Source organism: Protopterus annectens, chromosome 3.part0, assembly GCF_019279795.1.
Source record: "Protopterus annectens isolate FY-2018-M chromosome 3.part0, PAN1.0, whole genome shotgun sequence".
Lineage (NCBI taxonomy): Eukaryota > Metazoa > Chordata > Ceratodontiformes > Protopteridae > Protopterus > Protopterus annectens.
The window spans coordinates 566,605,102-566,620,348 of NC_056731.1; the positions used below are offsets into that span (position 1 = coordinate 566,605,102).

The 15,247-nt window shown below is 38.0% G+C and overlaps 1 protein-coding gene across 1 annotated transcript in view; it reads right to left on the minus strand.

The window, feature by feature from the left end:
- Positions 1 to 15,247, minus strand: part of CNTNAP2 (contactin associated protein 2) — a 7,772,136-nt gene that overhangs the window by 7,004,849 nt on the left and 752,040 nt on the right. The window contains exon 2 of the mRNA XM_044064985.1: positions 13,784 to 13,977. Within this exon, the coding sequence (XP_043920920.1) occupies positions 13,784 to 13,977 (194 nt within the window). The remainder of the gene's footprint in view (positions 1 to 13,783; positions 13,978 to 15,247) is intronic.

A 15,247-nucleotide genomic window follows, 5' to 3' on the forward strand; every position in this document is an offset into this window, starting at 1 on the left:
AATTCTTTTTCTCTTCACTAACTGAGAAAGAATCCAATCTATCTAATTAGTGGGTGGATCTAAGAAAATAATATTTGCCTGCCCCATCCCTGTTGCACTTTTAAATTTGGTGGCTTTTGAGATGACCACTCCTACTATAAGTTTGACTCTAGAAGCTCATCCCAGTCTCATCTTGTCTGCCCATTCTGCTTGGCACTGAGAGATCAACTGGCATGGCCCTCTCCTTGACTCATAAAACTGGAGTTATTGTCCACTTCATATCATCCCACTCACTACTTACTCACACTGCAAATTTCAGAGAATTAATCTTCTGTTTTCATCTTACTTTTAAAATCTGAAACTTGAAGCTTTCTGTATTGAAAATCAATAAAAGTTCTATTTGAAAAAAAAAAATCTGAAACATTGTGGATTAAGCTACTAATCAATAGTGAGTCTAGGAATTGCTTCACGGGAATTGGCTTGGGATTATTGCATCTATTTTGGCACCTGATGACAAAAGCAGCAGAGGAACATTACTTTATACTAGTTTCTGATACAACAGTGTGCATGGGTCCTCACTGACCGGTCTGGTTGTAGTTTTGTTGGGAACCTCTTCAGGGCTATTGTGCAGCTTAGCTTTGTGTTGCATCCAGCTGCTGTGGTCAAATGGATCACTGGAGGTAAGGCTCTCACTTGCAAGCAATTATAATACCAGATAGATAGTAGCACACACACACAAACAGACACACACGCACACACACACACACACACACACACACACACACACACACACACACACACACACACACACACACACACACACACACACACACACACACACACACACACACACACACACACACACACACACACTATACCTACCTCACCAAACCAACCAAACACATAGATATGCATATGTTGAGCCTCTTATATGTAATCTACTGAATCCTCAAAGGCCTCACAGGCACTGCACTTACAATAAGTATCCTCAGCAACTCAAAAGCACTCTACCAACTAACACCCACATCTCATGGCATCTCATCTTTTAAGCCCATACAGCAAACCACCCATACAAAGTAATATTTTGGTTATAGGACACTCCATTGTGAGATACATAAATATCCTACTCACCAGGTTGCATAAGTCATGGTCACTTGATGTCAGAAGCAAATATCTACCAGATTACGCAACTCAGGTTGTTGAACCACAAGTACCAGTATGAGTCAGCTATTATCCATCTCAGTGTAAACACCTGAGACATACCTCTCTAGACTATATGAATAAAGACATTATGGAGCTCTTGGACTGGCAGCATTTTACCATTTTCCAAGGATGATGCCACAATATGAACTGAAGATAATTGACTTTAATAACTGACTTAGTTTTTGGTGTCATTCAAAGAGGTTATGATACTTGTCAGCCAGGGAGGATATGGTTGAAATACCATGCAGATTTGCTAGGGATGGCATGGACCTGTCCCCTCTAGGCTTTTGAATATTAGCTAAAAACGAGTTAACCTCATAGTGCCTTTTTAGGCATTGCCATCCTGATTAACCTTCCAACACAGCAAAACCAAGCAAAGAAAATCTAAAGGTGTTAATGCTCAATATCAAGAATCTAAACAGGAAACTCCACTCCTTGCAAGCTCTCCTCAACCTGGGGAATGCAGACAGCTGTGCAGTTAGTGAGACATGGTTTAAATCCAAGGAGAGCACCTCAGCAGCACAGGGCTAGAATTTCTTCCACATATTTAGACAACTCGCAGCACAGGAAGGGATAAGGAACATGTGGAGCTGTCTATTTATATAAAAAAAATAATCCCAGCTCAAGTCTGGTCAAACAGTATAACACGCTCACAACCTTAATGGGAGTAAACAAAAATGTGCTGAACTAAGGATAAATGTTGCCAGCTATATTGTGCTAGAGGGGTCTATGTCAGATGATTGAGTTTTCGGAAACTCAAAAAAAAATCAAAGAGACCACATGATCAAGCTTGTGAAACTCAAACATAAAAAAAGACACAGAATCTACCTTTTTTTTACATTTTTGCAGGGGGGCAAGACCCCTGCAACCCCCACGCCCCCTGCAAATTATATACAACAACTCCGAGATCACACTACAGTGAGGAGCTGCAACAATTTCCTGATCCTTGCTGTACCACGATCTCCATTCACTAGCTTTTAGTTTTCAAAAACTCTATCATATGGTCTTGACCATATGGAGTTCAAGTCTCTAAAAACTAAATCAACTGATATAGCAAATCTACTGGCTGACAAATTTAGTTTCAATTTGACACCACCCTTCCTCCACACACCCCTCAGGAAATACCCACTAAACATAACTCCCATAACTATCACTAGGGAACGGGTTCTCAATGCATTCCCCAAGGTTAAAAACACTGCACTGTATTAATAGGCCCTGACAATATCCCAGAATGCCTCCTTAATGGCAGAGGTATGACCTATCAGCACCACTATTTAATCACAATACATGGAGGACTGCAACTGACATATCTCTGCATAATGGTGGGCCATCTACTGGCTAGGTAACTACAGACCCATAAGTCTGACTAGATATGCAAAGCCATAGCAAAAATACTATGGAAATGATAAACAATGATACAGGAAACCTTCAGACATTGGATCCATCCCCATTTGGGTCTGATAAGGGCAGGTCATGCCTACTCAGCCTGGTGGACTTCTTCAAGAAGGTCACCAAAACAATGGATGAGGGAAAATAGTGCATACTGCCTAACTTTACCTGGTCAAAGTATTTGACACAATATTCCACTTGGTCATTGTAAACAAACAGCTGTTTCAGTGATAAAACCCAAGAAATTAGAATAGGGGAGTCTGCATCCACAAAGAGGATGGCTGATAGTGGAGCCCCTCAAGGCTCAGTGCTGGGACTACTCTGTTTTACCATGTACTTCTCTGAATTCAAGGTCAGCATGAAGATGACTGCAAACTAGACACAGTCATAGAATCCCCTATTGACACAAATATCCTCCCAGAATCCCCCATTGACACAAATATCATCCCAGAATCCCCCATTGACACAAATATCCTCCAACCCCCCCCCCCCATTGACACAAATATCCTCCCAGAATCCCTCATTAACATAAATATCTTCCCAGAATCCCCCACTGACACAGAGTAATCCATGATGCCAAAGCCACTGCCTAAAACTCAATGGCAAGAAATGCAAAGTGTGTTCTCAAATTCCTGAACACTGGGTCTACTCTCTGGGCTATATTGTCAGTGTGGTAATTTCTAGAGACAGCTATCTTCACAAACTATACTACTTTGCATTTCTTGCCATTGAGATTTAGACATTGGCTTTGGCATCAAGGATTAGTCTGTGTCAATGGGGGATTCTGAGAGGATATTTATGTTAATGAGGTATTCTGGGAGGATATTTGTGTCAATGTGGGGTTTTTGGAGGATATTTGTGTCAATGTGCCCTTTCCATATGAAGCAGAGTTCTTGCCTAACCCAATTCAAGTGTAACTTGGACCAAATGATATGGAACTGGAAACTTATCCATGGTCTGGCAGTGCAGGCTCCACAGAAAAAGCACCTCAACTGGATGCAAAACAAGGGAAGAAAGCACTGTGTGTCAACAATGCTACATTTGAACCACTCTCCCTCTGTCATTGAGAAAATGTTTTTGTCAATAGGTATTGGTGTTTACAAATAATTTCACTTTTAAGAGGTACAGTGCTAAAGTTATTTCTATAGGTCCTTCTCCAGTGGATCATTGGTGAATATAAAGAGATTATTAACTTCTAGTAGTATGCTTCTGCTGGCCTTAGCTCTGTACACCCCCCTCCTCATCCCCTCTATTTTAATATTTATTTACTCACTTAACAGTCTTTCTATTTGTTCACAGAATAAGTGGAATGGTCTATTGGCCCCTTTTCAGCCATAACCTGGGCTCTAAGAACATAAAATACACCATCGTCTTTCTAATCCACAATTATTGTATTTATTTTATTTTATTTGTCTTTTGCTGACTGGGTTAGGCCAGCTGGGCCACATGACCCATTTTCAGTGGAGACCTGAGGAGAAAAGCTCCATAAAAAATATAATATGTAACTATACAAGAAATATTAACAAGATATCATAACAGACATACATGCAGTGTACAAATGAAAAAAAATACAAAATGAGGAAAATACAGACGATAACATAGAGCACAAAAGTTATATACAAAAGATCTAAAAATAATTATTTTTGATTTTCAACATTAACATAACAAGTAAAGCGGAAATAACTTGTTTAAAACTTGTAGGATTGAACAGATAGGAAAAGAGAAAAAAAGAACAAATATATTAATAGTGAAGTACTACTGAGAAGAATTAAGACAGAAGCAATAAGTTAATTTATTTTGGAGGAAAAAGTGAATTAAAGTATACGACTGTTTAACAGAGTGTGAGAGAGTGTACGTTATTTGTTCTATTTTCAAAGGAAATGAAATCAGTGTTAAGGACATATTAATGAGGTATGAGTTAGGTATATAGTTAGGTACAATATTAGACACAAAAAGAGTAAATAGCAAAATGTAGAATATAATGCTAGGATGCAGTACTAAGATTAAAAGATCCAGTTAGTCTGCATTGAGAGCGAAAAATACATCTATATTTATATCTATATCTATCTATATACAAAATGTGAGCTAAGATATGCTTAAAATACAGTGCAATCATGCATATAATACATAATCTCCTATATATATGGGAAATATGTAAGAAAGAGACCATTTAAGAGGCTGAGAAAAGTTTTTTAAACTTATTCTATTATTCATGACATGGGATGGTAAGTTCCCTAGTTTGTAATAATGGAATTACTGAGCTTCTACCCCTCAGAGCTGTGTTCTACAGCTGTGCATATCTGCTGACCTCTTCTCTGAAAAATACCATGCTGCATATTCAGCTACTCTGTGCTGTTATAATGCTTTATATAACTATATTTAGAATCATAATAAAATTTATAAATGCAATACATGTGATACCAAACAGTGATATTTTAATAATGCTTTGGTAGCATACATAATCAGAACTAGAAATGTATCATTTCTTAAATGTAATGAATCTGCTTAATATTACATTGTAAAATGGAACAATAAAAAAACAATGCTAAAAATGAGAGGGCTTTTGGCAATATCAACAGAATGTACATTATAAAATGAGTTTAACTGAGTCATTTAATATATGACATTTAAAACAGTGATATTCTGTCATAATACATCCCTATTAGTTTAAGTAATTGCAAGATAAATACTGTGACAATGCCTCTGCTAAATGGAAATATTTGCAGAACAGAGTAGCTGGGAATCTGAAGCAGTAGGGCTATGTGGTCATTTCTAACACTCTTAATTCATATTCAGTGGACCTAAACAGCATTTCAATCCAATGAATTATTTATATAAGTATGTTTGCAGAGGGAATAAAACATAAAAATAGTACCTGCATCATGCTCGGTTATGTCAAAAGAAGGTTACTGTTACATGTGATGTAACCTTATAACTTGAAATTAATACTTTAGTCTTTAAATAACATTTGAACAAGGCCAAAAATGGACAGCTAAGAAACATGTTAGATTACAGCTTCTAAGACCATCTGCTCTTTGCCCTACTTTACAATAAACATGAATAATGCAGATACCTGCATGCTCCCTTACCAATGCCAATGCACTTGCTTCATGTTTGTGTGTGTGTGTGTGTGTGTGTGTGTGTGTGTGTGTGTGTGTGTGTGTGTGTGTGTGTGTGTGTGTGTGTGTGTGTGTGTGTGTGTGTGTGTGTGTGTGTCTTTCACTGACATTTTGAGCTGTTTACAGGGACTGACAAAATAACAAATTCACTGGCTTTCCTCCCATTGTGGTAGACAATGAATTTCTGGCTAACCTGGGGTTGGTGCCTTATTGGTTGATTGCTGTGTCATTCACCTCTCATTGGACATCCCGTTTCCACACCACAGAAAGTTCCTAGACAATGTTACACAATAAGTCCACTGAGTGTCTTGAAATATACCATTTCAATGTCTGGTAGCCATGAGCTCAAACTTTCAGTCAATATCTGCAGCTTTCGTGCATACTATAGGAAACAAACAGAATGATCTGAGGGCTTTTTTTAATTACTCAGATTCTCCTTCTCTAAGACTAAATGAGTTCAGCAAGCGCATGAGCGCAGGCCATCCATCCAACCACCTGTCAGTGCTGTACTACATTTTGATATCTCCTGTGAAAAGGATCGCAGTACATAAACTCTCCCTCTGAGGGACACTGATTTGGAGTGTTGATTTTCATCCTGGCATTACACTCAGCAGTAAATAATGTGGCCAGTGTCACGGCATATAGAGATAAAACCTTAACTCCAGCATATGAGATCTGGGCTCGATTACAGTGCCATGGCATATAGAGATAAAACCTTAACTCCAGCATATGAGATCTGGGCTCGATTACAGTGCCATGGCATATAGAGATAAAACCTTAACTCCAGCATATGAGATCTGGGCTTGATGACAGTGCCATGGCATATAGAGATAAAACTTTAACTCCAGCATATGAGATCTGGGTTTGATTACAGTGCCATGGCATATAGAGATAAAACCTTAACTCCAGCATATGAGATCTGGGCTCGATTACAGTGCCATGGCATACAGAGATAAAACCTTAACTCCAGCATATGAGATCTGGGCTTGATTACAGTGCCATGGCATATAGAGATAAAACCTTAACTCCAGCATATGAGATCTGGGCTCGATTACAGTGCCATGGCATATAGAGATAAAACCTTAACTCCAGCATATGAGATCTGGGCTTGATTAGAGTGCCACGACATATAGAGATAAAACCTTAACTACAACATATGAGATCTGGGCTTGATTACAGTGCCATGGCATATAGAGATAAAACCTTAACTCCAGCATATGAGATCTGGGCTTGATTACAGTGCCATGGCATATAGAGATAAAACCTTAACTCCAGCATATGAGATCTGGGCTTGATTAGAGTGCCACGGCATATAGAGATAAAACCTTAACTCCAGAATAAGAGATCTGGGCTCGATTACTGTGTCACAGCATATAGAGATACAACCTTAACTCCAGCATATGATATCTGGGCTAGATTACAGTGCCATGGCATATAGAGATAAAACCTTAACTCCAGCATATGAGATCTGGCTTCGATTACAGTGCCATGGCATATATAGATAAAACCTTAACTCCAGCATATGAGATCTGGGCTCCATTACAGTGCCATGGCATACAGAGATAAAACCTTAACTCCAGCATATGAGAGCTGGGCTTGACTACAGTGCCATGGCATATAGAGATAAAACCTTAACTGAACATATGAGAGCTGGGCTTGATGACAGTGCCATGGCATATAGAGATAAAACCTTAACTCCAGCATATGAGATCTGGGCTCAATTACAGTGCCATGGCATACAGAGATAAAACCTAAACTACAGCATATGAGATCTGTGCTTGATTACAGTGCCATGGAATATAGAGATAAAACCTTAACTCCAGCATATGAAATCTTGGCTCAGTTACAGTGCCATGACATATAGGGATAAAACCTTAACTCCAGCATATGAGCTCTGGGCTCGATTACAGTGCCATGACATACAGAGATAAAACCATAACTCCAGCATATGAGATCTGGGCTTGATTACAGTGCCTTGGCATATAGAGATAAAACCTTAACTTCACATTATGAGATCTGGGCTTGATTACTGTGCCCTGGCATATAGAGATAAAACCTTAACTCCAGCATATGAGATCTGGACTCGATTACAGTGCCATAGCATATAGAGATAAAATCTTAACTCCAGCATATGAGAGCTGGCCTCGATTACAGTGGCTTGGCATATAAAGATAACATCTTAACTCCAGCATATGAGAGCTGGGCTCAATTACAGTGCCATGGCATATAGAGATGAAAACCTTATCTCCAGCATATGAGATCTGGGCTCAATTACAGTGCCATGGCATATAGAGATAAAACCTTAACTCCAGCATCTGAGATATGGACTTGATTACAGTGCCATGGCATATAGAGATAAAACCTTAACTCCAGGATATGAGATCTGGGCTTGATTACAGTGCCATGGCATATAGAGATGAAACCTTTCCAGGATATGAGATCTGGGATCGATTACAGTGCCATGACATATAGAGATAAAACCATCTCTCCAGCGTACGAGATCTGGGCTCGATTAAAGTGCCATGGCATATAGAGATAAAACCTTATCTCCAGCATATGAGGGCTGGGCTCGATTACAGTGCCATGGTATATAGAGATAAAAACCTTATCTCCAGCATATGAGATCTGGGCTCAATTACAGTGCCATGGCATATAGAGATAAAACCTTAACTCCAGCATATGAGATCTGTGATCAATTACAGTGCCATGGCATATAGAGATAAAACCTTAACTCCAGCATATGAGATCTGGGCTCGATTACAGTGCCATAACATACAGAGATAAAACCTTAACTCCAGCATATTAGATCTGGGCTCGATTACAGTGCCATGGCATATAGAGATAAAACCTTAACTCCAGCATACGAGAGCTGGGCTCGATTACAGTGCCATGGCATATAGAGATAAAACCTTAATTCCAGAATTTGAGATCTGGGCTCTATTACAGTGCCATAGCATATAGAGATAAAACCTAAACTCCAGCATATGAGATCTGGGCTCTATTACAGTGCCATAGCGTATAGAGATAAAACCTTAACTCCAGCATATGAGAGCTGGGCTCAGTTACAGTGCCATGGCATATAGAGATAAAACCTTAACTCCAGCATATGAGATCTGGGTTTGATTACAGTGCCATGGCATATAGAGATAAAATCTTAACTCCAGCATATGAGATCTGGGCTTGATTACAGTGCCATGACATATAGAGATAAACCCTTAACTCCAGCATATGAGAGCTGGGCTCGATTACAGTGCCATGCCATATACAGATACAACCTTATCTCCAGCATATGAGATCTGGGCTCAATTACAGTGCCATGGCATAAAGAGATAAAACCTTAACTCCAGCATATGAGATCTGGGCTCAAATAGTTTGGCCATCTGAGGTGCTGGCAGGGAGGAATGAGCATGTCTTTCCTGGGGAGGGCATTCATCTATATGCTCCCTGAAGACAGGCGTGGTCCATGGGGGGGCCCTCAGATGGATTGCACAAATGTAGTGGATTGGGAGATATGAGAGTAGATAATTACATAACAACAAAAGGAAACAAAAAAGAATCCCTTACTGGTAGAAGCCGTCACTGATATGATACCCCATTCCTTCAACACTCTTAGGACCCAAGCAGGCCTCAGTTCTGAGTTGTAGAAAGTGCATGGATGATAGCAGAAGGAGCTGTTGCACCTGGCAATGGATGAGGCATTGGAATGGTCACAGTGTCAACAGCGAAGAGGGACGACAACAGTCTGTGTATGTGTGTGTATGTGTGTGTCTGTGTCTGTGTGTGTGTGTGTGTGTGTGTGTGTGTGTGTGTGTGTGTGTGTGTGTGTGTGTGTGTGTGTGTGTGTATGTGTGTGCTAGTGTAACTGTCAAAAGGGAACAAAAGGATAACATCCCTCACTAACAATAGGCATACTACCTCATCAGATGTGTATGGAATTATAATATCTGATATTAAACTTCACAAAGAATCTTTTAGTAGCCATTAAAATGCACAGTAATCAAGTAACGTATGTTTATCTTGCTGTCTAGTTAGTCTCTTAATTATTTTTCCGAAAACTGTAAACGAATTTCAAAGACAGTTTTGAAAATAGACATACAAACTAAGATCATATATTAAAGTTTATATGAATGTTTACTTAATTTATCCTTTGTGCCTTTTTAAATTAGTATCCTAAGTTTGCAATTACCAATCATAATAATTGTGTGTGCTGCACAGTTAAAAAGGACACTCTCTTTAAAAGTATAACCAAAACATTAAGTTTTAAATTAATTTGCTTGAGCTGCAGATAAAATGTACCAAAGCTCCAAGAGAAGAAATTCTTTGACTCAAACCAAATGTGCCACAGAATATTTATTTTCAGCCTTGCATTCTAAATCCATAATTACGTGTAGTTAAATATTGCATGTTGTTGAAAAGTGTGTCCAGGAAGTAAGTTTAAATTAATCTGCTTTAGCTGCAGAAGAAATGAAATAATGCTGTAAGAAAAAATCCCTGGTTTGTATCTAACATACTGGATATCATTTATTCTCAGTCTGTGTAGCTATCATCAGGATAATTCAAATTTTAATACTATATTCCCACTGTACCAGCATAGCAGCAATACTTGCTTGATAGTTACATTTTCTTCAAATGATCTTAGAAAGATAATATCTATAGCTTTCTTAACTTCCAGCAAATAAGAAACAATACCATCTTTGGAAGTTCTGCAGCTCCTTTAATGCATACCATATACGTTAAATAGCAAGTCTTTTACTTGAAGTTTCTAGGGCAGACAATTTTATTTTCATGCATTGCCACATAAAGAGTGCATTACTAAGATTTTCTTGGTATATCAATAAACTTCAGCAAATCGACTTTCTTACAGAAACAACATAAACATTTACTAGAATATTAACTATAACTACAAAATGATATGCCTCTACATTTTGGCATGTATACAAATGAAACATTTATGTATTCCATCAGCTTAAGCAGTAATTATACACAACTGGATTCTAGCTGGTACTTTACTTTTATTAATGGTATTATGAAGAAATGCCAATGATAACCAAAATTATATGTTACTCATTTATAAGAAATTCATCCTGTGATTTTAAATAAATTATCTCATTGATTATTAAGTTAGATAAGGCACAATTTAGAAAACACAATGAAATTGTACTCTTGGTTTATCTTTAAAACTGGATTCATAAAATCAAAGACTATGACTACATGTCAATTCATAATTTTACAACTCTATGTTATATTTTTTTACATGACATATTTGCATACTCTCAGCTGCAATGAACTGTCACATTCTCAGCCTATAACTTACATTCAATATATGAGGTATAGTAACAAATCAATTTGTCCAGGGACATCTTCATGTTGAGGTTAGGATAAATAGTATTGGGATTCAAGAGAGTAGGGGAAAGAAACCTAGTTGGGGGGTGAAAGGGTTAAATGGGAATGTATGTTGATTGGGAAAAAATGAGGTAAGTGTAGGAAGGGGATTAATGGGTTTTATGCAAGTGTAGCGGGGTAAGGAATCACATTTTAGCATGAACTTGCAGGAGTGTGAAGGCACTGCATTTTTGGGGTTGCTAGTGGATGTAGGCCATAGTTTGCCTGAATTACCAGATATAAGGGGAAAAAAAAAGAAAAAGTGGGACAAGGATGGAGTTAGCTCTGATTAGTATCGTTGCACAACTGACACGGTTATGTGAGTTTATTAAATATTGGATGGTGGTTTGTAAGTTTCAAGGGTTAGGGTAAGTTGATAGTAGGAAGACTGGCAGACTGTGGCTATTGACAAGGTAAGTTTTGTTGCAAAGACTGGTGTTGGGGAAATGTAGGTTCATTTGGTTACAATCTGGGGGGTATTGGCTTTATGGATGTATTGAAGTCATTAAAGTGGGTGGTTCATTGGTCAGGAAATGCTATTTTGGTCATTAGACATTTTGCCTTATAGATAGTGGGTATAGTGGTGTGATTACTAGTAAATTGATGTTTTGGAATAGGAAATCTCATTTTGGTCATTATTACTGCCTTTGGGCAGTAAAAGGATACTGCGGCTAAGTAGGATGGCATGCAGTTGGGCTTACTTTGTTTCCTATAATGTTTAGATCTTTAGTGTTTTGGTGGTACATTTGCAGGGTAATGACCTGGAAATAATTACCAAGTGACAAGTGTAGTAGGATAAGTGAAGATATATTTATTTCACAGGGGTTATACAAGGGTATGGGTATTATTTTTTGCATTAGAGAAGGTTCATTGGTTTAATTTCAACTGTTTAGGCAACTGTCTGCTTTGGATATTTATATGACGGGGCTTGGTATTTTGATGACAAGGATCCAGTTTGGTTCAGAGAGGAAGGAGTACACTGAATGATGGTTGGCCTCAATCTTTAATGTACAGTTGTTTGTTCTGGAAGGTATTTGTTGGAAGTTTGGTATGAAGGAGGGGGAACAGCTCGGTCAGGCTAGTGGGCAAAGAAGAGGGGCAGGCTTGTCCCTCTTCTGTTCCACCACTGGTCTGGGAGGTTGAATGAGTTTGGAAATGAAAGTGATCGATTGGACGCTGCTTGATAAGTAAAACTTAGTGAGTGGAGGTAAGGACACTGCTTATTTGGTTGGATGTTTAAGTCAATAAGTGGAAATGAAGGTGAGTGATGAGACTCTGTTTGATAAGTAAATAAGCGAGTGAAGATAAAGATGCTGCTTATTTGGTCAGGGTGAGTGAGTTCACGATGCCGTAGTTAACAGCTATATGGATGTTTATGTTGTAATTAATAAACTAAAATATTGGTCAATAAAGTTATGTTTATGGAATTTTAGTAAAGGTCATCAAACGTCATTAGGTATAATGTGTTTATTGAGGGGGGCCAGGACAAATGAGGTTTGGTAACAAACATTCATCCAGGGCCATTTTCAGGTTGGGGTTAAGAGAAATAGCAATGGGAGTCAAGAGGGTAGGGGAAAAACCTAGTTGGGGGGGGGATGAAAGGGTTAAATGGGAATGTAGGTGATTGGAAGGAAATGAGGTATGTGTAGGGAGGAGCTTAATGGGTTTTATACAAGTGTAACTGGGTAAGGAGTCACATTTTAGTGTAAACTTGCTACTCACCCTCCCTATCTGTTTTTGGAACATTATAGATTGTGTGGTTATTTTATACATTTGGGTAGGCAGAGAAGAGGGCCAGCTTTTCCCTCTTCTGTTCCCCCTCTGGTGGTGGAGGTTCAATAAGCTGAGATATGAAAGTGAGCGATTGGACGCTGCTTGATAAGTAAAAATAAGTGAGTGGAGGTAAGGACACTGCTTATTTGGTTGGATGTTTAAGTCAATAAGTGGAAATGAAAGTGAGTGATGGGGCGCTGCTTGATAAGTAAATAAGTGAATAGAAGTTCAGGATGCTGCTTATTTGGTCGGGGTGAGCGAGTTCATGCTTCCCTAGTAAATAGTTATATGGATGTTTATACTGTGATTAATAAACTAAAATATTGGTCAATAAAGTTATGTTTATGGAATTTTAATAAAGGTCGTCAAGCGTCATTTGGTGTAATGTGTTTATTTAAGGGGACCAGGACAATTGCTATTAGCATAATTGTATTCTTTAAAGATGTTACTAATTCTTAGCAAAGAATTAATTTCTTTTGCAGGCTGTACTCTAATCGAAAATGATTCCTACATTTGTTTGATGCCTATAATTTTTCCTTTTAACAAATGATTTTATTTCCCATAAACTTTTTTTCTATCCATTACAAATGTACGCTTTAAAGAAAAGTACATCTCTGATTTGTTCACTATATTCAGTACACTGTTGCATGGTACAAAGTTTGCCATTACTAGCACATATTTATGACATTTAGCATGCACATGCACAAGGATATTCAAAAACCTAATCCTTGAAGCAGATAATAGTCACACCTTATTGAAATAGCATAAAGAAAGTTGGTACATAATACCTTAGAAATAATTTATTAAACCTACTAAATTAACATTATTTACACAGCTTGCATATTGACGGGAAACACAAACTGGAAATGTGCATTATAGTGATAAAGCAGGCTGTTATAGTGCAGTTACAGCATGTTTGCTTTCTCTGTGACACTCACCCATATGTTCCCATCCTGATGGTAAGGTTTCCAGTTTCTTCCAGTGTCACTGTAAAGTAGTCTGTACTGAGTTACCCAGTCAGAACTGCTGTACCTCCCCTGGGTTGCTATAGCTGTGACTTGCTTTCTGTTCCCAAGATCCAGTTGCAACCACTGGTAGTTGTCACTGTCTAGGGGTGACCAGCCTCCAGCACCTAGGAACCACATGCAAAGAAAAGACAACTTCACTTTTTTAATAACAATTATTTGCAATGTTCAACATGTGGATGCATTTTTCATTAGGCAACATTAGTTTTAAATACATATTTTAGGCGTAGATAGAGCTAAAGATATAAGTAAGCAAGTTTATTGCGGGTGGACAATTTTAGTTTAGAAGAGCAAAGCATACACAAGTAAAAATGTTGGAGATGATTAGTAGAATCTTCTTACAATAATCAGGTAGGATAACACGTATGCACACATAATTTGAAGTGTAGATGAAGAAAAGTACAGTGTACGATGCACTTCCTAAAGCGTTATTATAAATTGGTACTTCAATTACGTTCTAAAACAGAGAAATAAATTCAAGTGGTGGATAAAGATGTAAACATAGCAACACAAGCTACCACAAGTTTTGATGCACTTGTTTCATTCCTAATACCACACATGGTAGAAATAAATGTAAGTTCTTTAACAGCATCCATATTCAGTACTTTGAATCTTTAATGCAGACTAGGATGCCCCTTTTTATTGGGGAGATGTGGTTCACACACCAAAAAAGCAACTATCTTAAAGGAGAACCACACTCAAAAACTGAAAAAAACAAATGTTTTTCAGCAAATCTTGTACTTTTCTGCATTGCTAATACCTCTGTATCAAAGTAAATGTTTACTGTTATTTTCTAATTTTTTATACCCCAAAATGATCTGAAGGAGGCTGCCATGGCTAGCATTATTTTGTTTTACAGTCAATGCCTTCGCCTTCCTGATGTCATGTTAGAGGGACAGAAAGAAATCCTTAAGATGAGGGGATCATTTACTGTAGCCTTCTCTCTCATCAGTTGACAACATTGCTGTGATCGCTTACTTTTCACTGTCAGCATCAAGCTGCATTTTTAATTACTTTGCTTCAATTGATTTTCTTGATTGGCCATCCCTGTTGCAACATTTTAAGGAATATCTGAATGACAGGCTTGAAAATGTAGCTGAGTTAATTGTTCTTTTCAAAGTATCAACTGCAGTTTAATGTTCAAGTGTGAGAAATCTGACCCCTATGATTAATAGGTGTTACTTGGGTTGAGATGGTTTGTGTTGCACTCACAGTTTTAAATATTGTAGCTAGAATTAAAGTCAGTGATGTTAATCTTCTTTCCCCAACTCCAGAAAAAAAAAGCCCTTTCTCAGAAATTAGAGTGTACAAAAATGCAAAATCACATACTGACAGAAAGTAAGAAGTGTTAGATTAGCATATTTGTTTTCTTTCTTT